The sequence below is a fragment of the Centruroides vittatus genome, unplaced genomic scaffold (genome assembly GCF_030686945.1).
Source record: "Centruroides vittatus isolate TY-2023 unplaced genomic scaffold, ASM3068694v2 contig_400, whole genome shotgun sequence".
Lineage (NCBI taxonomy): Eukaryota > Metazoa > Arthropoda > Arachnida > Scorpiones > Buthidae > Centruroides > Centruroides vittatus.
The window spans coordinates 894740-922542 of record NW_027122215.1 but is presented as its reverse complement, the minus strand read 5'-3'; the positions used below and the strand labels follow the sequence as shown (position 1 = coordinate 922542).

General features: G+C 30.5%; 1 protein-coding gene across 2 annotated transcripts; it reads left to right on the top strand.

The window, feature by feature from the left end:
* The first annotated feature begins 234 nt into the window (after positions 1-234).
* Positions 235-26428, top strand: LOC136976404 (protein PRRC1-like). 2 transcript variants are annotated; one of them, XM_067271667.1, is made up of 8 exons: positions 235-253; positions 514-602; positions 9152-9257; positions 12227-12473; positions 12551-12740; positions 15662-15716; positions 16992-17262; positions 25977-26428. In XM_067271667.1, the coding sequence occupies exons 3-8, from the start codon at positions 9170-9172 to the stop codon at positions 26275-26277; spliced, it is 1152 nt and encodes a 383-aa protein (XP_067127768.1). In that variant the 5' UTR covers positions 235-253; positions 514-602; positions 9152-9169; the 3' UTR covers positions 26278-26428. The 2 variants fall into 2 exon arrangements, with proteins under 2 accessions (XP_067127768.1, XP_067127770.1); XM_067271669.1 differs by lacking the exon at positions 235-253 and having other exon boundaries at positions 521-607.
* The last annotated feature ends 1375 nt before the right edge of the window (positions 26429-27803 follow it).

Genomic DNA, 27803 nt, shown 5'->3' with positions numbered 1-27803 from the left:
AATCCGGGCTAGCCACTGTCGGAATTTTTCATGGGTAATCTGAACCAGATGCGTCGGGCTCCGTTTCTCATAATTCGGAAGTCCCTAATGTGGACCATGTCGGACCGGCAATGAACTCGAATAAAGACCTTCTTAGAGCTTACAGAGCGGAGTAATATGACTGATAAAACCATTGAACAGGGGTAGTTAGTTGGACGTAGGTTCGCGACTCGTCAGCGGGCTGGCGACGTGGAGTTTTTCGGGTTTCCTTCGGGTTTATAACATCTAAATAGGGACCAGTTTTTCATAAAAAGTTCTCCCGAGAGACATTCCCCTCGACAAATGGCTTGCGAGTCGCGTGCTCGTATGCACGCAACAACAACAATTTAATAATAAAAAACTATATTTAAAAAATTATTCTTGAAAATTTTGAAATGAATCATAATTATTTTAAATATTAATGCATTTATTAAAAAATATAATTCAAATAAAATATATTAAATATTAAATTTCCTTTAAAATATTTCCTAAAAGTTGTGACGTACGCAATATGGCGGAAACGGGAATATGTTTGATGTTATCTTAAGTTCTACGTGGATAATTTGATATATTTCATTAATATTGTACTGTACGTAAGTTTTTATTATAAATCTTTTAATAACGTGTTAGAATATGTGTTCGAGTAATTACAGTAATTAAAAACAAAGATAATAAATTAATGTTTATTTATTTTTTAAACACTCGACTCATGTAAACTCATGCCCGCTTTATTTTCAGTAAAGATTATGTCAAACATTTAAATTGTCGAATATAATTTTTGCATTAATTTGAAATTAATAAATAAATTTTCAACGTTAAATACATATGTATCAGGAAGACTTCATTACTTGGATAATTGAAAAAGTTCATGCCAAATTGATCAAAATACATGGTAAAATAGAAATAACAGTTAATGTTATCTATGGTTCCAAGATGGCGGCTCGTCTCTGATTCCAGCAAATAGAAGGGAAACAGTGGGATGCACGTTCTAACCTAACATAACCTATTCTAATAAATTACCATAATTACCAACAAAATTATTAGAATGGGTTAGGTTAGAACGTGCGTCCCACTGTTTCCTTGCTGGAATCAGACGAGCAGCCATCTTGGAACCATAAGTAACATTAACCGAAATGACACAATACTAATTGGCTTCCTGACATGTTTTTCAGGCCGAGATATAGAAAAATTGGCATTCTTACACCATATTATGTGTGCCTTGTTTTCTTTATAATTACCTTTAATTTTCTACTGAATTTTGCTGTATTTTTTAAATATCTCTTAGTAGCATTTTATGCATTTTAAACACTTAGTTATTGCCACATGTTTGACCTGAAGTGTCATGGTAGTTTACTAACAATACAATGAAAATACTGTAGTGTAATGCGTCTGCAGATGAGAATGTTGTTTTTATTGCATTGCAGATGGCTTCATTTACTATAATTTGCTCTGTATAATCTTATGTAACTGTGGTGCAGCTACGTGTATATGACTGAATGGTCTGTCATATACACATATATGTGATCTACCTTTCTCACTATAACTCACTATATTAATGCTCAAAAATATTTTATTTGTAAAAGATTTCTAAGTAATTATATTTTATTTGATTTTATTACAATAAACAGCAATTTGTAATCTATAAGGGATGATTAAAATGTTTCGGCTCGATTGCACTTCAATTGTGTAAATGACGTGTACTGTGTCAAGTCTGTGTCGAAGCAAAGCCGGTATTCTAGCTGTACGATTAACAAGGTATTTGTTGTATTCAGAATTGTATGTAGTACACATATTGATGGTATCGTTACTACCAAATATGTCCATATCAGATCAATGTGCATTGTCCTGTGTTTTGGCTGCAGAAGGATATGAACTGATGGATGTTCATTACAAATGGTGAAGATGTATGGAGATGCAGGCCTTTGCACACCATTGTGGAAAGATGTGCAAAGTTCCATGAAGATTGTAACAATACACACTGTGAAGATTCTGTTGACAATGTTGTCAAGTAGAAGTAAGAAATCCTTAATTGGGAGCCTCTGGAACACTTTCTGTGAAGTCCAGATCTCTGCCATGAGATTTTCATGGCATTGGTCCTCTGAAAGGATGATGGTTTCAGTTGGACGATGATGTGAAGAAAGCCTTATCAGACTTTTAATGCAGCAGCATATCTGATATAAATTGCATTGTTCACCTGGTTCATCAATGGGATAATTTCCTTATTGCCAATGACAATTTATTCTAAATGGAATGAATCTATTTTGATTATCCCTTAGTAACAATTTACAAATTATTTATTATGCAACAAATAACTTTGTATCATTAATAAATCTATGCATATTATTACTTACAATATTATTAAAAATAATTATAACATGATTGATATTTGTAAAATTGATTATTGCTTTGAAGATATATCAATATATCTTCACATTAACTACAGTAGACTCTTCCATATCCAAAGTAATATGGGTGGGAGTAATCTGGATAAGGGAGTATGATCATTTTAAAATATGACTTAATGTATGTACCTAATGTATGTATAAAAAATTTTTATTTTGAATTTAATGCTTATTTTTGATGTATAAACATTTCTTAAAACCGAATTCATTAGTATAAAGCCACACCAATTTATTCATGATGATTACAATTACAATTAATTTTGAGGTATTATGTTAATAGTTGTGTTTTGTTCTCTTTGCTGATGTTACACATGCCAATGTTTTGTCATTATCACATCAGCTGTGAATGCATTGTGCCCTACAAACTTCAATGCAATCTTAAGAAAAAAAATTAAAAAATGTACACACTGCAGTATAAAAAGGTAAGATTTGGAATAGTATACAATATTTGGTTCCCTTTGATCAGTCTGGATAAGGGAGAGTCTACTGTATATTGAATGTTATGTAAATAGTATATTAATGAAAATTTTTGATAAAGTTGCAAAACTTAAGCATATGTTTAAAAGGGTTTACTATTAATTGTGTACAAGTTAAAAAGAGAGAGAGAGAGAGTATACAATAGTCTTATTTTTTGTTTTTCTTTAATTTTTTTCTCGGTATAGGATAAATATTTTTCATTTTAAATTTACCAGTAAAATTTAATAGTCAGATAACTCAAATCCTATTTTGGCCTTAATTTGAATTACAGTATGTAAACAATAAATGCAAATTGAGTTTATTAATAAATTATACAATTTAAGATTGAAATGAAATGAAAGAGAATAGGCTAATTACAGAAATGAATTATACAATAAACTATAGTTTAGATTTCTTTGAGTTTTAATTATAACTTTTGATATGACCAACAATATTTCACAATGGTCATTTATGATACTTGTCAAAATCAATGGTCAGATTTCTAACCTGCAGTGACTCACAGGTAAACTGTTGGATATTACTTGTTAGCTCCATAAATCCATAGCCAATTGCCTGAAATCTAAAGGATTAGCTCTTAGGTTTCAGGCAACTCCAAAAAACTGCATGATTTATTTTTTAAGTATTCATTAAATTGCGAAATATAAGACAAATTTTAATTTTTTTTTATATGCGCTTGTTAACATGAAACAATTCCCAACTAGTTCCAATTGATCTGTAACTATAGTATGTTGTATTAGAATTCATTTATAGACTGCTCACTGTAAAATCAACTATTTTATCCTTTACCATTTAGGGATATCTACCCAAAAAGCAATTCATCCTACTTTATTATTTAAAAAAGTAATAATGTCCTATAAAATAAATTGGACTAGGCTTGTATTGATCTTTTGAGTTTAATATAGAGCATCTTACATTTATATATGACTGACATTTTATTTCTAAGCCATTAGAAATTCTCAATTTATGAGGTATGAAGTCAAAATGTATAACTATAATTTCACAAAAAATTAAATTTTACAAACTAAGGTAATTTTGAATTTTAGGCAGTTTTATCCAGTTTTGTATTTACATTAGATTTAAAATATCCATTAAAATACAAAAATATGTACTGTTTTATAATTAGTGCTGATCACTAGAAATTTTTGTACCCAGGTAACCAAGATAATTTTGATGCAAAATGCTGAAAAGCATGTAGTTTTTTGGACTTATCAAAAATATATATTAATTTAAGTTTTTCTGTTATAATTTAAACAAATGTATACTGTTGAATGATACAACTAACTGTTATATTACCGTATATAAAAATTAGCGAAATATTGACTTAATATGTGGGCATGATTTACCGAGAATTCTTTTTGAGAGAATGAACCTAAACAAGAATTTGTGCAACATAGAAATACATTGAAATCTTAGGAAATTTATTTTGTAAATGCATAATTAATTACCACATAACTTATTGATTTATGTCAAGTATGAAGAACCAATTTATGGACAAATAAGGTTGAAGTTAAATAGAATTTCTAATGAGAACTCATATGTACTGAATAAAAAATTTTTTTTTAAAAATCAACTGGAAGTTACTTGCATAGTAAAAATGTAAATAATATACTTTTATCACTTGTTGATATTTTTATTACCAGAATTATAGATTAACTTCATATGTGTTTTTTTTTTTTTTTTTTAAACTTGGCATGAACATTTACAGCATGTTAAGTTTTTGGGATGCAATTCGAAAAAATTGTAGACCTATAAATTCCCACTGTTGTCCATCCTTAATCTCAAGAACAGAGTTAGATACATGAAAATCAAGACCAGATATAGAAAGCTTAGGGGCAGGAGGCCCAGATTAACTATATATGAACTTCTAGTGCAAACTAAAGTCACATTATTTCAATTCAAAAATTTCCCATTGAAAGGAGTTAGATGACTGGCATAACTCCATTGCTAATGGAAAAGTATGATGTACAGGGGCAAAACACTACAGTACTAATTTTGGGTGGAAAGCATATATTAAAAATTGCAGCTTGGCATTGTAGCGTTGTCACTTTAAAATAATTGCTTGTAATTGTTATTACTTTCCCGGCTGTTATATATAACAGAGGAAAAGTATGGCAATTGGTCAAAAAATGATGTTCCAAGATTTTTACATTTTTGGACTTGGAACCTTGAAATGTGAGAAATGCAAAAAATTTTGGAGGAATTTTCTATGTATGGGTGTTCGTGTGTGTGCAGAGGGGCATGATTTTGTTAACCCATTTTGAAGCTTAATAATTCCTATGCCTTTTGTTGAAAATATTTCTGAAATTTTACAGGGAGGTTTGAGTATTAGGGGAGTGATGATATTAAATTTTTGTGGAGAAAGGTCAATGGATGGGGAGATAGAGAGGATCATGTGTCATGTCTTGAGTGGGGTCAGACCTAATGAAGATTTTACTTTTTATTAGCATTTATAATTTTTTATAAAACTCTTCTCAATTCTCAAAATTAAGCTTTTTGCCATTTTATAATAGTTAATAAAATGTTTTTCATGAAATATAACAGATGTTTTACACACTGCACAATTTTAAATGTTTTAGCCAGGAAAGTTATACAACTTGTTTCTTGATTTTTTTTACATTATAAGATCATATTATTATAAAATTACTTACAGCAGACAGGATAAATCATGACTTCTACACAAATTATTTGAATGCTGAAATGAAATTTTTACTGACAGTTACAGATCATTTTTAAACTTAAAATTACATGCTAACTTTTACATTTTTATTTCAAAAAATTTTAAGTAAAACTTTGAAATTAATATTAATTGTTTATATGAAGAAGTATAAAATTAACATGGAGGGAAAGCATTGCCAAATGTAAGGGTTTAAGCTTCCTAGGGATCATGCTGAATCTTTAATATTGGCAAGTTTAAATTTTAATACATTTTGCAATTTAATGTTAGGCAAAATTATGAATTTGGGAGAACAATCTATAATAATTTTAATAATCTAATATCAATAAAAATTTTTTTTTAACTTTTTTAAAACCCCTCACAATTATGCTCTACATCATCAATTTGAGGGCAGGATTTTTATGAACTAGTGTGAAAATGAAAATAAAATGCAAAGAAATATATGCTATTTAAATGTTATCGTTATCAATTTTCATTTTGATGATGATGATGATCATCATTTTGGTTATGGTAACTAAAAAGTTAATTTAGATAAGAGATGGTGCCTAACGTCTACCTCCAGTAGCAAATTACTTAGTATTAATTATTAAAATTAGCAGATTTATAGCATGAGTATTTAAGGTGATCATTTGGCTATGTATCTATAAATAAAAAATTAAAAAACTGCTTTTTCTCTTTTTCAAAATCATATTGTTTTAAGGTTGTGGGTTAATATCTGGATAAATGATTTTTACATATAATAAAATGTCTTATTTTAAATCTTAATAATTCAGGTATTCTAAAAAGAATTTTTTTCTAATTAATAATTTTAACTAATTAAAAGCTTTAGTTTGCAAAATTGATCTTTTAAAAATTGAAAATGATAATTCATTAGAAATAACAATGAAAAACAGCTAAATACATTAGCGCACATTTTCTATAAGTTAATCATTTGTTAAAATCATTTGTACGTGTGTAATCGATTATTCAGGTAATAACTGCATATGCATGCTCAGGTAACCCAATACAAAAACAGATACTTAACATTCAACACTAATTATAATAAATATTTCAACACATACTGTTTAGCAATGCAATATAAATAGTTTTATTTAAACCATCTAAACCCTCCTTTTTTTATATGTGAATCTAAATTAAATAAGAAAATTTAAATTTATAAGTTTCAAAATAATAATAATGATTAAATTATTTATTTAACTAAAATAAGGGAGAAATATTTTAGCTTAGTTTATCAAACTTAAAAGTACCAATGAAATGTCCATTTAAACCCTTGAAATTCTTCGTAAAATGTTATGTATACAGTACATGTAATAGACAGGGTGTTTCAAAAAGAATCATCTGATTTAAAATGATTATATTATGAAAAGTAATAAAGATACACACTTGAGATTAATATTATATTACAGGGCTATTCTTCAAGTGTATTTACTTACTAAATCATAGGTGCTCAGTATGCCCCCCTTTGGATGCATGGCATATGTCCAAATGGTAGTGAAATTTGTCCCAAATGTTTGTGAGCGTGTCTAGATCCACTGCTGCCACCACTACTTTTATGCAGTTTCGCAGTTCAATTACTGTAGCTGGAAGAGGATACACATAAACGGAGTTTTTTATAAACCTCCACAAGAAAAAATTGCAAACAGTGAGGTCCAGTGACCTAGGAGGCCAGTTATGTAAAGTTGAATCATTAGGTCCCATATGGCCAATCTATTGTTGGGGATTCTGTATATTCAAAAATTCTCGAACGTCCAGGCTTCACTGTGTTGGTGCCCTGTTCTGCTGAAATGAAGTCATCCGAATCGGTCTTTAACTGTGGGAAAAGCCAGTTTTCTGTTGTCCAGTCGCCATCTTGAAAATACAGAAGTGACAGGTGAAGCGCTTGCTGCCCATCTGCAACCATGTAAAAGTTGAGAATTTCTTCTAACAGTACATTGTTCGATCAAAAATGGATTAAAACTGAATAGTTATGATTTTTTTAAATCAGATGATTCTTTTTGAAACACCCTGTATTATATATGTACTTGATTTGTTGAACGTACCCTGAATATAATTTTACTCTTTATTATTATTATTATTTTTTGAAGTTTATCAGAGTCACATAGTCACAGAAATGGAAAACACTTCACATTGAAAAATAAATTCTGATGAAGGAAAATTTTACACTCAAAAATGGAGACATCATTACATTCATGGGTAAGGATAGAATCTACAAATATTTAGGGTTCCAGCAGGCCAATTTACAGAAATGCACAAATCAAACAAAGACATTCAAAAGAATTCAATAGCTGATTAAACTCCATACTAACAAAAACCAGTTGAATGCAAAACACACATTTAAAGCAGTTAATTTCTATATTGTTTCAGCATACACAAAATATACTATGACTGTACCATAATTACAGACAAAACAATCATTAACAAACAAGAAAATTACATGCATCATAGAAATGACTGTATAAAACACCCACAACATACAAAATACATAAACTGAAAGAATTAGAAATACTCAGAATTTGTGTATGAAATAAAATACCCGTGGAAAATGAATAGGTTATTTATTGCACCTATGCTCCTTTCTTAGACAAAATTTTAGAAACATTAGGGCTTCACATACATTACACTATAGAAGGCTGCCAAACACATCTTATGGCCATGCTTGACTTTAGTCTGGTATACCATTAGATGCTTGTATAAGCAAGTAGGATACAATCTATCAACAACAAAACAATAATATTAGTACTCTCCTAAGTCATAGTTAATTTTTTATATTACAGTATATATAAATTGAAATAGTACAAATGGGTTAATGTTACCTTAGGTAGCCAAGATGGCAGCTTGTCTCTGATTTCAGCAAGGAAACAGTGGGACGCACGTTCTAACCTAACCTAACCTATTCTAATAATTTGGTTGCTAATACTTATGGTAATTTATTAGAATAGGTTAGGTTAGGTTAGAACGTGTGTCCCACTGTTTCCTTGCTGAAATCAGAGACGAGCTGCCATCTTGGCTACCTAAGGTAACATTAGCCTAGTATTTATTTAATAAAAATATATTCTATGTTAATTATTAAAATGTTTAATATTTTTATTTTGGTATTATTAATCAAATAATGACATTAGATTTTAAATGTAAATATAACACAAAAAGCAAATATAGAAGAATTAAAGAAAAATAAAATAATCAAACAATTGCTGTAATTAATCAGGCTGTAAATATGCTATTATTAATGATAGATATTAAGTAATTTGGTATTAGAGGTAGATGTTAGGTGCCATCTCTTATTTGAATTAATAATTTATTATATAATTTAGAATTGTCTGGAAGAAAAGAACTAGCCTGGAGTGGGACTTGAACTCGTTCTGTGCGGTAACCTCCACTTACCGCGCAGTGCAGAAGTTTCGAATCCAAATCCCACTCTAAGCTAGTCAAAACTAATCTAAATAAAATGTTATTTTGATTAGTTTTTCACATTATAATTTAATTTTCAGTAATGTAATTAAGATAATTGTATATATAGAAATAATTTAATGATTTTTTTTTATCCTTTGTTGTTAATATATTTTAAATGATTAATTTTTAGAAAAATTAATTATCTATTATGATGGAGGAAGTTGGTGATGATACTAACGGGGAATCTACGTTTGAATTTGTTGGTGATAAAACTGATGAAAATTTACTTTATTCAGGTAATTGATATTTTATATTATTGCAATCTGAGTTAAATTTATTCAAAACGTTGAAATTATAATTCTTAAAATCTTTATTAAGAAAAAGATTATATTAACAAGAAACATTCAAAATTAGTATTTTTAATAAATTTTCCCAATATCATTTAATTTGTATATTCCTAACAAAGGAAAAACTATTAACTTAAAATAAATTGTGTTATGTAATTTGTCAAAAATGGAAAAGGCAATTGTTGTCTGATGGATTCAAAATACTAATTATTGGAAACTGACCTGATATTGTTTGTTGACTTAATTCTGATCCAAAAGTTGTAAAGAATTTGGAGCTGGCAAAGCATCAGATCAAGTTCAGCTGTTTGAATCTGTCGACAATTTATTTCTATCTTAGATATTTTGCTATGTAATCTATATTAAGTATATAGCTTGAATTAGATTACTTTGTTTCATTACATCTACTTTAAATTCGTATTCCATTTTCAAACTTGCAAGTTAAGTATAGTTACAAATTTGCACTTGATTTCATTTTAATCTGGATAATATTCAAAATCAGCCATAAATTACAAAGTTTTTATTTTTTCAAAAACATTTGTTGTTATTGTTATAATATATTTTACAGTAGAGACATAATTACATCAAAATTGTAAACTGCAAAATTATGGACTACATTTATATATGTTGCAGGGATATGATAAAAGTGGAGATTTGGTCAAATCCCTAAGGGAGATGATCAATTTACTGAAGATGTTAAAATAAAGGTTCAATATTGACATTTTCCTAATTAAATGAAGTGATTTGATCAAATCCCTAAACTGGTTTCATGAAATGACAAAAAATGAATCAACAAAGTAAGAAGTGTACTTATATGAAAAGATAGAGATAATGCCAAATTTATTTTTATTGAAACACGTTGTAGATTTGTGGCACCTGGAGTTACAGAGGACGTTATTTTTTTTAAAGGCACATCTATTTGTTTTGCATTGTACCTTGGATTTTTCACAGGAACATTTCTTAAACCCTTGACCTCTGAATAAAGATAATTTTCCAGCAATTTCTCACAAACTTAGCTTTATTGGTGGGATGGTTTCAGTAAATGTGGTTGTAGCTATTTGAGGAGCATTTCTAGGAAGCCAATCTTTTATAATGCCAGCTGAAGTACCAATTTGGTATAAACCATTTTTTTTTAATCTAATATTATTCCTGTAATATTATTTCCATCTAATGGACCTCTATCAACCTTAGCTACATCAATCAAAACTGTGGAATTCACTTTTTCAGCTGATATTTTTAGGTATTTTGTGGCATGTTCCCTTTGATCTATAATTTTCTTTTCTTTTTGGCATAAGTAGCATAAAATTTTTGATCCATATCCTTCTTCTTTTATGCTATTTCTACATATTGCATGTTTATTTTATCTTTTCACTAAAATAGTACAGGTATTTGATCAAATCACTTATTTTTTTAGGGAAATGACTCTGTAGAATTGTCATTTTAACATCTTCAGTAAATTGATCATCTCCCTTAGGGATTTGACCAAATCTCCACTTTTATCATATCCCTGCAACATATATATAAAAGTTATGTCTACATACATACTATATATATTACATTGTGTTGTATTTATGATTGATAAATGAATGTTTTCATTACTTTTATTTATTTTTAATCAATTAAATTATGGAACTGTTATGGTTACATAATTCTCATTAATGTATTTCTAAAAGTGAAGATTGAACAGTGGTCTGGATAGAATAACATTTCCTTCTTAATGGAAGTTCTGGATTTAGTCCTGTTCCAGATTGACCTTCCAAATTTTTAAAATTATTTGATCAAATTCAAAATTAATTTTGATCATCAATCCTAATACAGGATGACAATATAATATTATTTTAATTAAAGTCAAAATTAATAATAAACATGAAAGGTTTTAATAAAAATAGAAACAAAAATTTTGATAAAATCAACCAATCATTCATTTATTGAAAAATCAGTATTTACCTATGTCTTTACAATGATTGAAAAGTTATGAGTTTTTGAAGAAATTAATAATCTTTTTACTCTTTTCTTGTCATAGCAATTACTAATTTTGGAAACTTTATTGATTTCTAATGGATTGTTATAACATCAGTGGAGAGAGAAATTAATGATTGAAGAAAAGCTGAATTTTCTTCTCAATTTAACTGCACTAATTGACATACTATGGCTCTTTGTTTTCTATGGTTTTATATTTTTACAATTTTTATACTATTTAAGAAGTGTTGTTTAATTCTTCATAAATTTTATATATATATATAAATTCAGTTTATCCCCAAATATTGTGTGAGAATGAATTGGCTTTTAAAATATTTATGAAAAATAAAATACTTTTTAAAATATTATAAATGTTTTCTTAATCTGTTACACTTTTTTATAATTAAGAAGTAATTTAAAACATCAAAAAAATATACTCTTACATGAATTTTGAAGTTTTTCATTAAAATATTCATAGAATGCTTTGTATTAAGAAAAAATTGTCAAAATTATCATCATAAATCTTTGTTTAAAAGAATTTTACAGATTTTGAAATTTCTACAAATCGACACAAATTACATTATTAAAAGAAATATAATTTCTTTTAATAATGTAAACATTAATTGCTTAAATTTAAGATCTTGTTTGTTCAACAATTTAAATTTTTAATTAAAATTGATTTTGCTTCAGTGAAATGTGTGAGATAATTAAAATTATTTTTATGACTAATAAAATTGATTTTTTAATCTGATTTTTATGTTAATTGCTACTGACATCTGCTTTTAAATTATAAGAAGTGATTATAAATATTAATAGCTAAGATGATGATCAGATGCAATTTTGTAATTTTTAAAACACGTCTCATTTTATTTGTAATACTTAAAAATGATTAAAATTTATTAAACTATAAAATAATATACTTTAAATGAAAATTTTTATAAAGAAAAGATTTGTGTCCATAGGTCCTTCAGAAAGCTCTCCTATTCCTACATTGGAGCAACTAACTCTCTCATCAAATATTGATTTAAATAGAGAAGAAACTAAAGCCACATTTGTAACTGCACTTGGTAATTTACCTCCACCACAGCCAACTCCATTTTTTCCAACTGTTCCTCAAGGAATTGAAAATACTATTACATCATCATTGTATATTCCTTCCAGGCCTATTCCATCTGTCTTGCCAGAATCTGTGTATTCAACTACATCTAGGTTGCTTATATATATTTAATAGATAAAACTATAAATAAGAAATTGATTTAAAGTTTTAATAATGAATGTTTGTTTAGCTCTCCAATTCTTAATCCTGCTGTTACTACAGTCACTCAACCTGTTAGTGCCATTTCTATACCAACTGCAACTGTTGATCTACCAATTGATGAATATCCAGCCACAAAATTGTCATCACAAGAGGGAAATGGAATGTGGGGATGGCTCAAGAGCAGTGATTTGCTTAATAAAGTGGCAGAGAAAGCAAAGGTAAAAAGTATTGATTTTATGTCAAGTAATTATCATTAATTAATATTTGAAACAATACAAATATTAAAAATAAAATTCATACATAGTTTTTAATATATAATAATTAAACTACAATTTTATGTAGCACTTTACTACAAAGTATTTTTTCAAATTATGAGTTATTTTTATATAATTTAATAAAATAACAAATTAATGTTTTTCATTAATTATTATTTTATTATTTATTTTAATTCAAGAACTTAAAAAATTTTCATTTAGAAACATTTTTGGATGTGTTTTTAGTTTGAAATGAATTACTTTTGCTTTTTTAGACAAATTTTAATATTTTAAAAGTTATAGTTTAAATGTTCTTGAAACCATGTTTTTACTGTATATTGAGCACTGAACACAAGACCGTGTTATTTATTAAACACCTGGCAATAAAGGTGGAAAAAGCCAGGTGTTTGATAAATAACACAGTCTTGTGTTCAGTGCTCAATTTTAAAAGTTATTTAAACTATGTACATGAAGATTATAATTTAACATATTTTCTTTTTAAATATGAATTAAACATTTTTTCCTTACATAATTTGACATAATTCTATTCTAATTTTAGTATGAAATAGTTTGAATGATTAAAGAAATTATTATTTTAACACTTTCTAAATACTTCAATATTTTTCACTAGTAAGAAAAATATGAATCTAAGTTTTCAAACTTAAAATAGAGAGATTCTGGAACTTTTATAATGCCAAGAGTCACTAATTTTTGTGATAATTGGATAAAGCAGCAAAAATATATTAGGATCTATATTCATTAAAATTCAGTTGTCAATATAACATCATTAACAGTTTTGTCACATTTTTATCTTTCACAGCTGTTTTGTCATTAGTTAATGTACTATATGAAGATATATCAGAAACATTTTTTTATTGAGGTAAAAGTTCAGTTTAAGTAGCACATGAAATATTTTAATGTTTATAACCTAAACAAATGACTTTAAAATTTTTTGAAATGCAGAAAATAAAATTTGATTAGAAGAAACTTTCAAGTAAGAAATTTTAACATCGAGACTACATTTAAAATTTTAATTAATACTTTGAAATACAATGAAATATTAATTTGTGTATTAATAAATTTCTCTAACTTTTAACACACAGAAATTATGAGTATAATTATCATAATAATTATACTTATAATTTCTATGAAATATTCTATATAAATGTATTTATAACATCAAAATATTTACATAAAATATGAACTTATAGTTGTATTTTAAAATGATATAAAATTAAGTTTAAGAGAAGATTTTTAATATTGTAGCAATTGCATTCTTTCAAAAAGCACAAACATAAAATATTGAAATTTTAGAAATTTTATAGACTAATGACTTAAAGAATTTACTTAACATAAAACAATATTCAGATAACTATTCTGTCAGTAATAAACAATAGATTGGACTGATCTAATATATTATTGAATAATAATAAAATATTAACAAAATCTCCCTAAAAGTAATTTATTTTATATATTTATATTTGCACTTATACTGTTAATTGCACATTAAACTTAGTATGATATATAGTAATAAACAAATGATATTGCCAAATTTTAATTGAGCTTTAATATGGCTAATCTATTTAATATATATAAAATACTTAGCTTTAAAATCATCACAAGTGTTTTTTTATCAAAAAAATATTGTGGCATGGAATCAAACTGTCACAAAATTTTTGAACAAGGGGCAAAGTCCTACAGTTATAAAGGTACTATGTAATTTGGACAAAAGATAGGTAGTTAAGCTCTCATCTTGCATTAAATTTAATAATTAAATAAATTAAAAATAAATTTATTTATTTTTGATTATTTAATTCCTAATTTACTTAATTATTAAATTTAATACAAGGTAGGAGCTTAACTATCTATCATTTGTCTAAATTACATAGTATCTTTATAATTGAGGCAGAGTGTTAGTGAAATCTCTTCTAACTGGCTTACAGAATTGTGTTTGTTCTCGAAATCTATTTGATCAATTTTGTTTAAACTTTTCCATTTTCCATTAATTACAATGAGGAATTCAAAAATGTAATAAAAAATGGAGGCCCATGACTGTTTTCAAGATATAAGGTCGTAGCATGAGCGCACGCATCAAAGCAATATCACACCAATCATGCGACTTTGTTGTGTGATGTTTTATGGTCACTAGCATGACTTCTATAGGCTTATAAAATTTTGCCAGTTTTCATTAATTGCAATGAGGAATTTAAAAATGTAATGAGGGCCCATTTAAATTTAAAAATAGGAGTCTGTGACTTTGTTTTCAATATACAGAGGTATTAAAGTGATGATGTCCTTGCTCTCTGATGTGACCGAGCCAAATAATGAAAAAAGCAATTGATGGTAATTGCTTTGTTCTTGGATCACATCTTGTCAGCAAATGCAAGGATCATCTTTGTACCTGGCTGGTGCATAGATCATGTCTCCTATAGCCAGCAGTTATAAGGATAGTCTTTTTTGTGGAAGCAAGTTCATAGTTCACCTGTCCATGTCCCTCAGGTATAAAAATCATTTCTTCTATGTCTAACAGGTGCAGGGATCTCTTCTTTCTTTCCAGTTCCACTTCAATTCTATCTCGATACAACAAAGTCATGTGATGTCCTAGTTAATTAGCCATATTGTTGCCTGATTGAAATTTGGTGGTATCATTTGTTTATATACTACTCAAAATACAATTCAAAATAGTACAATTAATAATAATTTAGAATGCTAAGATATTTAAGAATTAGCAATAACTAAAACAATTTAATTACTACTAAAAGAATACAATGTAAAGTAATTTAAAACATGGTCATTCTGACACAGGGAATTCTAAAGAATTGTAATGATATAAGCAAAAATAATAAATTACATTATTTTGTTAAACTGATTTTTTTTTTTTGCAGAATTCTGTTGATACAATGATAACAACACTAGATCCTGGAATGAAAGAAATTATATGTAAGGAAATTTAAATACAGTAGAAGTTTGTTAATCAGGCACTCGATAATCTGGAACTGTTTGATGATAATCTGGCTTGCTAGTATTCTGTAAATTGGAAATTTTTTTGGACTATGTGTTCTAGAGATTCAAAACAGAATTGAGTTGAAGGTGAGGGTTTGGGAGTGTACATTTCTATCATGTCGGGAGGTCAGCCTTAGGATCAAGAGTGACTTGTTGAGAAAAATGACTCACTTTTGTTACAGCCAGTGGTGATATTCAGCGGGTTCGCACAGGTTTGCCGAACCCGTTGTTAAAATTTTCAGTTTTCCGAACCTTGTTAAACACACGGAACATTTCTCAGTGGTTTTGTTTTTTTTTTTATAAATATATTAAAATATACGTATTATACTCTGTAATACTACTAAACTAGAGCCTTATACCCCGTTTGCATCGACCATTTCAATCTAGATTGTGAGCAAGGTCGGGGACTATGTCTTGGTGCAATCTCTCTCGACCGTTTCAATCTCAACTGAAACGAGGTTTAATCGCGATCAATTCAAGAGAGTTCTTGAAACTAGATCCAGTCATAAGAGAGATCCCACAATCTCACTCGCGCAAGATAATACAAGATGGCTGTGGAACACGTGTCGGGCTATGGACCTCGAAATAAAAAGGATATTGTATTTCGAGAGATGATGACATCAGTCTATTATCAGGAGTGCCATTCGAGGTGAAAAATTCCTCTGCCTAAAAAATAAAAAGAAAGGTTGACAGCACTAATATACTATTGTTACCTGGTCTTCGCCCAGGGCTCGTTATGTTCCAAATACGCCACTGATTATTAGATATATTGCAAGAAAAGGTATTGTATTTATTTCTAGCCAAAACTTTTATTTCGTTTGTCGGTGATTGTCAGGGAAAAATTTTCTGCTAGCAAACCCTTTGTTAACTATTTTGAATATCACCACTGGTTACAGCATCTTGTATTTTATCAGGTCAGGCATTGCTGTACATTTTTTAACAGCATACACTGGTACAGATACAGAATGTACAGCAATATCTGCAATATTCAGTATTATATATAACTTAACAAATTTTGCAAAAATACAAAAATGTTCAATACTCTGGCATTTTTGATAATTCGGTGCCATTCTGGTCCCTTAGATGCAATATTAATGAACTTCTACTGTATATAATAAAAAAATTTTGGAATAAAATTTATACTTGATATTATCAATTTAAAATATATTGACAAAAATTTAACTTGTAGTTTGTTTTCTTGAAAACTTGTAGATTCAGGTGGAGACATCAGTATTGTTGTTGCTTCTGATAAAGAAGTTAAAGTATCTCCAATTAGAGAAGCTTTTCAACATGTTTTTGGGCGAGCCACTGTTGAAGGAATAGCAGCTCAATCTTATAATATTGCTGCTCAACCTGTAGGATTTGCAGTTGCATTGAAAGCTGCTGAAGAAAGAATTTCTACTCTCAGACAACAAGGATCCATACATGAACATCAGCCAGCAGTAGCTATAGAAAATTTTTTGGCTGAATTAACTCCAGATAGGTAATTGGATGTTTTTATTTTAAAAAATCCATAGTTGAATAGAATATAAACAGATAAACAAGGAGAATGTCATTTAAATGTTAAAAAGAAATAATGTTAATTTTTAATTAATATACAGTGGGTGATCGGTTATGAACAAATTGGATAACAAACACTTTCGCAAAAGATTTTTATGATCGGACAACAAACACATGTTAGGATAATGAACACTTCACTGAACAAACATAAAAAGAAGCAACAGAAATAGCAAATACCTATTGATTTTCCCTTGTCTTCAGGTAACAATTCAAAACTTTTAGGAGTGCAGGAGATGTCAACATCGACGCTCAACCCGATATATACTGATCAGATAGTATTCCTCGAACTTTGAAATACTCCATTGTAATTCTAGCCTTTTATTTTTCTGACAGAAACAATTCTTTTATAGTATTCACGAGACTGTCAGGCGGGCACTCGTTAAGTTTTGCATTGGTTTTTATTTTCAAAAGGTGAGAGTATAATAGTAAAGGTAGAGAGTGGGCAAAAGATGTCTGATATTGCTGGGTAGTGTCGCTTAAACAAATCTACAGTAGGGCACAGTTCAATCTTATCTAAGAAAGATACAGTATAATCAAGAAGACTCAAGTAGCTAAAGGAGTAACAAAATTCACATCTGAGAAATAAAGAACATTGAAGAGTTCATAATGAAACCTGAAACTGATATGATGACAGAAGAATGCCAAGAACTCTTGAATGAAGAACACCAAGAAACTCGGCAAGATATGTTTTATTATGAAAAAAGAGGATTAATGCCGATTTCTGCTATTAATTAAAGATCTTTTGAAGAAGTGGGGGATGTCAGATCAACGGTGTTAGAATGGCATACAAACCAGGTTGAGGTTAATAGGCTTGGGGATCTCTACAATCACAATGCTATTAATTATTTCTGAAAATCCTGAAGAAGAGAGAAAAGCAATGAACGTTAGACAGATTCTTTAACCCCACAAACAAAAAAACATAAATAATAAAAATGCAAGACTGTGTATATATGTATTTTTATTATTACATATAAATAAATGTAGTAAGAAAGTATATATTTTGTGTTTTTGCGGGTCTCCAGAACGAATTAATCAAATTCCCATACAAACCTATGGTAAATTGGTAATTGGTTAACGAACAATTCGGATAGCAAACAAAGTCTCAGAACGGATTATGTTCGTTAACCAATCACCTACTGTATATGTTGATGCCTTTATGAGAAAACGTCAGAAGTAAACTCAAAGATTGTCACATTTTTTTAATTTTGAAATTTAAAAATTTAGATAGATAAAAAGTACTGTTTTTAAAAACCTATTAAACATTTTTTAAAATTAGATTAACAAGAATTTTAGGCAGCTTTAAAAAGTTCTCAATTTTGAAAACTTTTATTGTTGTGTGCGTGTATGCTCTTTCTTGTCTTTTCTTAAGATATTGATATAAATGTTTACCAGAAAAATCAGTTTTATATTTTATCTATCATATAAATATAATAAAACATGTTCTGTTCTCTGCTAACTGCTTGTGATTTTGAAATTATTCTGAATTGATATCTTTTGTTGTAAGATAACTTACATGTATATATCTTTTGTTGACTTTTTCACTTTTTTTAAACTTTTTGATGAACACCATTTGTTTATGACAAGAGTATAACCAAACTGTCAGGTCAAATGAAATCTATGGTGATTTTTTTGCATATTTTGGTTCTCTGAGTTATGTTTTTTGACCTTTACACTTACTGCTTTGGTTTACTTCAGGAGCAGTCACAAAGTGTAAATATTGTAAAATTTTGTAAATTGTATCAAAACAAAAACAGGTAGTAGTTCATCTTGCATCAATTAATAGCACGCTAATAGCTATAAAGCAGTGTAAATGGTTGTATTCAAAAACAAGGATCAAGAGTCAGAATTAAATTAACCAATTACCATTCACTTTACTTTTAGTATGTGAATGCTTATTGGTTAACTTTAACTGTAACCCACTAATGTCTATATTCACAAAAAAGGTCTTGTTTAGGGATTGAAATTGCTGGATCCCTCATCCAGCAATCCAGCTGGATCCAGCGCATTCTTCGGCCTGCTGGATCCAGCACTTGGTGCTGGATCCAGCGCTGCGGATCTGCAAATACTCAATTAACTTTCTAAATAATTGCGAAAAAGTCTACGTCGTCGCGTTGCCGCTTTGCTAACTACTAGACTGCTACTAATTACTTACTCACTACTTTACTAACACTAATAATTAAATTACTCATAAATAAACTATACCTTAATCAATCCAGCAAAATTTAATAAAATAATAACGTATTCAATCGCTTTTAACGATCTTCCTCAGTTACAAAAAATACAACTTTAACTATAGAACATAAAATGTGTTTGGAATAAATATAAAAAGAATAGTGCTTAATTACATCCCATTTTTAAACAAGATACATAGATGTACTGCCAGGTCTAATAATTTTCGTATTGTATACCGACGTAATCCCACTGTTTTCAAACTTTTAAGAAACGATAAAAAGAAAGAGGATCAGAATTCAACAACGGGTATATATTCGGTGCCTTTACACAACCAACGTTTCAATTCCAAGCTTGTTTATGTGGGTGCAACGATGCGCAGTTTAAAACAAAGGCTCAAGAGCACAAATATACAATCAGTAAGAATCTTGACAACACTGCGCTGGCATCATACGCAAGACAGAAGGATGGTAACGTCCAATGGGATCAAGCGGCAATTATAAAAACGACGACAAATAGGCAAACGGTCAAACATCTTGAGAGATTGGAAATCTGCAAGGCGCACATGACAACTGGTTGTATAAACCATAGAGATGCAGACTCATTGTCTACCATGTGGAGATCCTTTTACATTAATTAATGTTATTAACGGACAATGCTGGTTTCATTGGATCTTATATACAAGGTGTTTTTTTTTTAAACTGACGGTACTCAGAGACATCTGTAGAGCAATCTAACAGCCGAACTGTCGCCAAATTTGGGAGAGTGACTAAGGACGACATGGGAAAGAGATTCCGCGAAGAAAAAAGTAGTACCCAAATTTTCCGGTAGGGGTGGATTTGGCGCTGTTGTAGCAAAACAGCTAAGAATCTGCATAAAATCCAGCTGCAATTAACAAACACACGAATGAATAATCAGACAGAGGTTTCAGTGTAATAACGAAAGTTTAATTAATCAGCAAATAACCTTCTCCCTTCTTCAATGTGATCACCGTCCTGCTGGACAACTCATTGCATCCTGAACACCGTGTTCTCTATGGCCGAACGTAACATGGCTCCGCAGGAATGTTCATCACAGTTCGAGAAATGTTGTCCTTCAAAGTCATCAAGTTTGGGACACTACCAAGATAGACCTTGGACTTTAAGTAACCCCACAGGAAAAAGTAACATGGGGTTAGATCCGGGAGCGAGGCGGCCATGCAAGTGGAAAAAAGCGACTGATGACCCTTTCTTCAGTGAAGTGCTGGTAGCTTTTTCGCTACAACAGCGCCAAATCCTCCTCTACCGGCGAATTTAGGTACTACTTTTATCTTCGCGGAATCTCTTTTCCATGTCGTCCTTAGTCACTCTCCCAAATTTGGCGACAGTCCGGCTGCTAGATTGCTCTACAGATGTTTCTGAGTACCGTCAGTTAAAAAAAAAAACACACTGTATATATTTTTTCCGCTATTTATTTTGTTTATTTATCTATATTTTGTCCGTTTGGGCGTTTTCCGTTAATTTTCATATTTATTCCGAACACATTTTATGTTCTATATTTAATGTTCTATTTTTTTGTAACCGAGGAAGATCGTTAAAAACGATTGAAAACGTTATTATTTTATTAAATTTTGCTGGATTGATAAAGGTGTAGTTTATTTAACTTATTCTACTTCCAGTACATAGTTTTACATACCTATAAATAACTACAGACTAATATGTAGAGCCTATATATATGAAAACTGGTAAGACTGATAGCCACTTAGCCACTGATTATCCGTCCTTACATTATTATAATATATTAATATAAATTAATCAGTAGAATTACCTTTGCTATTATTTAACTTAAAGATTACATTATAATTATAATCTAACTAAACATTTAAAGTTAATTATCTCTATCTCAAATGTTAAACCGAACCAAAGTTAATTTTACTACCTAAATGTGTAAGAAGTTTTACTGATTTATAGTGACCAGTCTAAATAATAAAGTTTCTTAAGTATTTTTAAAAAATGTTTTATTTCTTTAAAAAAAACCATAAATTGCAGGATAGATAGATAGATAACACTTCATTGCACCAAAAATACATCCACGCTGGATCCGCGCTGGATCCAGCTGGAATGATTTCAATCCAGCAAAAATCCAGCTGGATTCAAAACACTGCTGGATTGCAATCCCTAGTCTTGTTGTGAATACAGACATTAGTGGGTTATTTTATGAGCCAATAGCAAGGGTGCCAATTCTAAGATCATTGCTAGGTAGCTAGAAAAGACATTTTGCTGAATGAATTTATAAACAATTGCCTCAAAACTGGATGAGGAGATAAATACCCCACCACAATTGTTACTTTTGAATTTCACAAATCTGACACTCCACTGACAAATTTTAGAACACACTTAATGTGTTACTCATCTTGCTTTCAGTTTGACATCATCATCTACTTACAAAAATGGGAAGCACTATCTGGGGACTGATGTGAATTAGTTGTATACCTTCTGGAGGCTAAAGAAATATTGATGACATCTGTGTACTTTTGAAGTTAAACCTGATATAGATGAAGTTTTGTTATGCACGAATGATAACATCTATGGCCTAAAGCTTGAACTGCAAGATGTGAGTGATTCAGAGGCTCACTTTATGGATTTAAACATATGATTTGCTAGCAGCTACATTAAAATTAGTATTTTATAAACTTGATTTCTACCCCTTATATATATTTGCATGCTTCAATGATTGTACAGTCATAAAATTACTGTGTTCAGAGCACTAACCAGTAGAGCTTATGCTCATTATTAACATGGCAGATATAAGAATAGAACTGGAGCACATTGTTAGGATAACATACAAATATGGTTTTTCTAAAAAATTAATTTATAGGTTAATTTGATACTATTGGGTTCAATCAAATGACTTTGAGGGGAACATCAATGATGATAGGAACAGGACCAATTTTAATTTCACCTGTGCAATAATTAATTTTGAGCATGATATGCATATTGTATATAAGGAAATAGCAAGATTTAAGGGCATACATGTGAAATACAGATTCAATTAAAGTATTTATAAAGTGTAATGGGACTGACCCAATGAACATCAAGAGGGTGCCTGGTATATATATAGTCCCATTACATGATGAAAGGTTCCAGACAGACCCAGTTTATATAGGGTCTATGAAATGGTCCTATGTGACAGAAAATAGATATTACAGTCGAGTCCTCATAAGTTGACACCCCGAGGGGAAGTGGAAATGTGTCAAGTTATCCAATATGATGACTAAAACAAAGTTGAAAAAAACCACAAAACTGCAATTAAAAAATACAGTTGTGCTTTATACAGTACATGCAATGTATCTCTCTGACCATCCATCACTGGCACTAAAGTTGATTTCTGCTCCAAGTACCTCAGCGATTTCCATCGCTTTTTGATTCAGTATCGGCCCTGAAACAGGAAGATTTGATGAACGAATTTGCTTTAGCCAATGTACCAGAGCATCTTTGACATCTTTGTACGGCGACTTTCTCTGTCATTTGAGACAGCCTTGACGAAGACCCAAGAAAAATTTTCTTAATTTCCTCTTTTTCTCTTCAGAATTCCCACCAATGTTGTTCTTGGAAGGTTTTCTTGTTTTGCAAATTTGGCTTGCAAAGTTTTATTACATTTGAATTCAGATACAAGTTTGTATTTTTCCTCCAGTGTAAGCATTGTTAAGTTTCGGATACTCATTTCTAACAGAAATGTGAAACGCTGCAAATAATGCATGAATGAAAGGTGAGAAAATGCAAAATCGGATTCTGCTGTGATGTTAAGCTGTATGGTATGAATTCATTTTTTTCAGGCAGGGAGTTGACTTATCAGACATCTAAATGAGTGTGGGAAGGAAAAGGTCTGTCAATTTATCCAGTGGTGATGAGTTAAACAGTGTCTAGTAAACCAATTTTTTAACATTAATGCCTATGTAAGTTGGCTGGGACCACAGAAAACTGACTGCTTAACCAATGGTGTTTAGTTTTACCTATGATGACTTATGCAGACTTGACTATATATAGTTTTTAAGAATAGATCCATAGCCTTATCCATATATAAATCAGACAACGATGTTACAGCAAAATTAGAGCAGGCCTATATGAAAAAGGTGCTTCCATACTGAACAGCTAAGAGAATTGGAAGCCCTCAAGATTGTTAAAACTGACCAACATGGATGCTGCATTAATTTTAAAGAAGAAAAATGCATTTCTCAAACATAGCAAGCTCGTTATGATAAATATTTATGATTTAATTACATACTGTAAATCCTCCAATAGATGCCAGGTCTCCCATAAACACTGGCTATTTAATTTAAACTGCTAAATAGATGTCTGGTATTGTCGTTAAATTCCTGCATGCAGCTCGTGAAGCTTAAGAGTGTCCTGTATGTATCATGATAATTTTCCCATGGGAATCCTTGAAAAATGTTTTTCCCATGTCATAGAGGCACAACTGAGATATACTTATATAATAAGCGAGTAGGTGCATCTTCCTATATTTTCTGTTTCAAACTCTACATTTTATGCAGTTCACTGAACTAGACATCATTCAGAATGATACCCAAGTGGTTTTACAGCATTGCCTTTAAACTGAATGCAGTTGCATATGCAAAAGAACACTCCAGAGAAGCAGTAGCAGCACAGAAATCCAAAGTAAATCCAAAGTGAATTTGTAAGTGGAGGAGCAAACATGATGCTCTTAATGCTATCAAGAATAAGAGTGAAGTAAAGAGGCTGGAAGAAGGGTGAAGAATATCAGTGAAGGATTATAAGAAAAGATTCTGCAGTGGATCTGTGAGCAACAAGAGAAAAATAACAGTTGTCTCCAGATGGATGGCGATGGACAAGGGAAGAGAAATCTTCAGTTAGATGAAAGCAAAATGCAGTGTTCACAGCTAGCAGAAGGTGGCTAGAAAAATTCAGGAAACAACCACTTGTCCATAAGATAAGACATTGCTTGTGAAAAAAAGATCCTTGGGTGTACTCAATACCTTAGTGACACATATAATGATCATTTCTAAGGTGTGAGAAGAAGAGATCACCAGTGCTTATAGTTACTGATGTAGTAAAAGTACTCAGAAATTATAGCTATGGATGAAACATTGGTGTGTGTTGATATGCATGGAAGCACCATGATCACAGCAACTGGTAGCAAGTGTGTTCCTGTCAAGAGAACAGGTCATGGGAAAGATCATTTTACTGTTGCTTTAGCAGCAAAAGGAAATGGGATGAAATTGAAACCTTTCATTATTGTTGCTTTGAACACAATAAAGTGCTATAAATTAAGACACTTGGCAGTTTTCTCATCTTTTATTCAGTTGATACGTGTGAAATTATACACGTTTCGGGCTTCCAAGCCCCTCTTCAGCCAATTAAAATATTAAAGGAGTATACAACACACACAAAAAGTACATAATTTTTTAAAATTTATATAAGAAATATTTTGATTTAACACATATCTATACATACACAAGTTTTACAAATTAAAGTTACATCATAAACAACATTACAATCCTCTCAAGTTTCTTCAATACAACTCCATGACTTTATACATCAGAGACAACATAAATGCACTACGACCGAACAATGAATTGACTGAATTAAGCATACCCAACAATGTCCAATGTGAAATACTATTCACCTCCATGACCTGGGGCACAACTATTGTTAAAGACATTACTTAATTAACCATATTTTCCATCTTGTATATCACCCATAAATTAGTTTTGTAAAATCATTACCTCTGTTGATACTCATTCATCCTTTACATAATATAATGCAAATTTGCATATCATATGACACCTATGACAATTTTACAGTTTTATATTTTTGTTGAGTTATTCAACAAAAATATAAAACTGTAAAATTGTCAAATTGGAAACATTTTAAGTTTCCTGTCATATGACATGTTGCACCTGAATCAATGACCCAATCATTGTCAACATAGTTTGTTTCATATGATTGTACCTTTAGTACTTTTCTTTCAACTTGTTTATCCTTTTCTACACAAATGGTGGACTTGTGTTGCTTATCATAATTCTTGTGAACATTCTTATTTGTTCTTTGTCTCTTAAAAGCATCTTCACTTGCCTTATTTTTGTTGTTTAAATGCCAACATTCATTTTTATAATGATTACTTTGTGGCAGTAAGTGAAAATTTCTTCTCTTTGTTGTTCCACTTTTGTGCATTTTTGCTTTTAAATGCTAAGGCTTGTCCTGATGAACTTTGTTTACTTTGTAAATGCCTTTCATATTCATCTATCAATTTACAAGTTATATATCCTTGTGTAAGTTCTTTTTCATCTTTACTTTCCTGTGCAGTATATATAACAGCCAGGAAAGTAAAACTAATAGAATGAATAAGCACATTTTTTAAATTACGACTGTTTAATTGTTTAATTATTATTATTATTAATCTTTTTTTACAAATTATTATTAACTTACAGATATATATTATTATTTTCAGATGGTACGATATAGGGTGTCTAGTTTTACACGATCCAAGAGCTAACATAACACTTCATACTTACACTCAAGCAACCCCCATCCCCAGCGAATACATTTTGCAAGCTCAAGACCAGACTCCTCCGGATTATCCTCTGAGATGGTCGGGACTGGCCGTAACAATAGGACAGGTGACGAGCATGGTTCTGGGAGTGTCCCATACGGAATGGCACCAGAGACTGGTCGGAATATCGAGACGAGAGATGCTTCTCTTAGCCGCCAGATCTCTAGCCGGAATGTATAAAAATTACCTGAACAGATAATATTGTTTGTATATTTATATATAAATATATCAAAAGGAAACATGGTTGAAAGTTTGTTTGTTTTTTAAATTAATGCCTTTTTAATGCATTCAATAATGCAAATATTGTAATTTTATTTCTGCATAAGAAAATAAAAAAAATTCACAAATTATTTTTAACTTCAAATTATTGTTAATTATTATAGGACATAAAGAAATGAAATGTTTTTTACATAAAAGCAAAGCATATATTTTTTTTATGAATGTGTGTAATTAATACCAACTTTCTAGGATTTGGTTGTATATTTTTCTTTAAGAATTATCAAAATAAAAAAGAAAAATTGCAGTTGATGAGAATTGCCAAAGCAAGAGATAAGGCATCAAAAGATTTTACCTGATTAAAGATGATCAAGGAAAGATGGAAAGTATATTTTAGGAATTTATTGAATGAGGAAAACTCCAAAACTTTATACAAGGATGGAGAGGCAAATGAAGGAGGGGTGCAAGATATTAGCAGAGAAGTGGAAAAGATGCTTAGGGAAATGTAGATGGGGAAATCAGTAGGCACTGATCGGATTCCGGTTGAGGCTTGGAGGGGATTGATATCCTCTGGGACCTTATGAAGAAACCTGGCAGCAGGAGAAGATCCCAGATGAATGGAGGAAGAGTATTCTTATGCTGGTCTTTAAAGATGAAGTGGATGTACAGGATTGTGGAAACTACAGAGGTATAAAGTTATTGTCCCATACTATGAAAATTTGAGAGAAAATTGTCGAAAGAAGGATTAGACAGGAATCTGAGATTGGTGAGGAACAGTTTGGCTTTATGCCGGGAAGGGACTGATGCTATCTTTGCTTTGAGGCAACTGATGGAAAGGCACAGGGAAATGCAAGATTTGCACATGGTGTTCGTAGATTTGGAAAAGGCATACGATAGGATACCAAGGCAAGAGATATAGAGATGTTTGAGGGATAAGAATGTTCCAGAAAAATCCGTTAGGCTTGTCAAGGAAATTACGAGGGAACGGAGACTAAGTTAAGAGTAGCGTGGGCACTACAGAAGGGTTCTCTGTTAATGTTGGTTTACATCAGGGATTGGCCCTTAGCCCTTATCTGTTTGACCCGATAATGGACACGTTGGTTTGTGCTGTGGAGTATGCTGTTTGCGGATGATATTGTGCTGTGCGAACTTTCCCAAACCATAGTTGAGAAGAAATTGGAAGAGTAGAGGAAAGTTTTGGAAGAAAGGGGCATGAGGATTAGCAGAACTAAAACAGCTTATATGACTCTGAATGGCAGGGATGAGTGCAATATTAAAATCCAAAATGTGCCGCTTCCCGTGGTTCCGAGTTTTAAGTATCTAGGGGCCTTTGTCAAGATGGAGATAGTATTGAACTCTGGTGCAACATTGAATTCAATATGGATGGTTGAACTGGAGGAAGTTGAGCGGTGTGTTATACGACAAGAAAGTTAGCTGCAAACTGAAAGGTAAATTGTACAAATTGGTTGTTAGACCTGCAATGTTTTATGGGGCTGAGACCAATGTTCC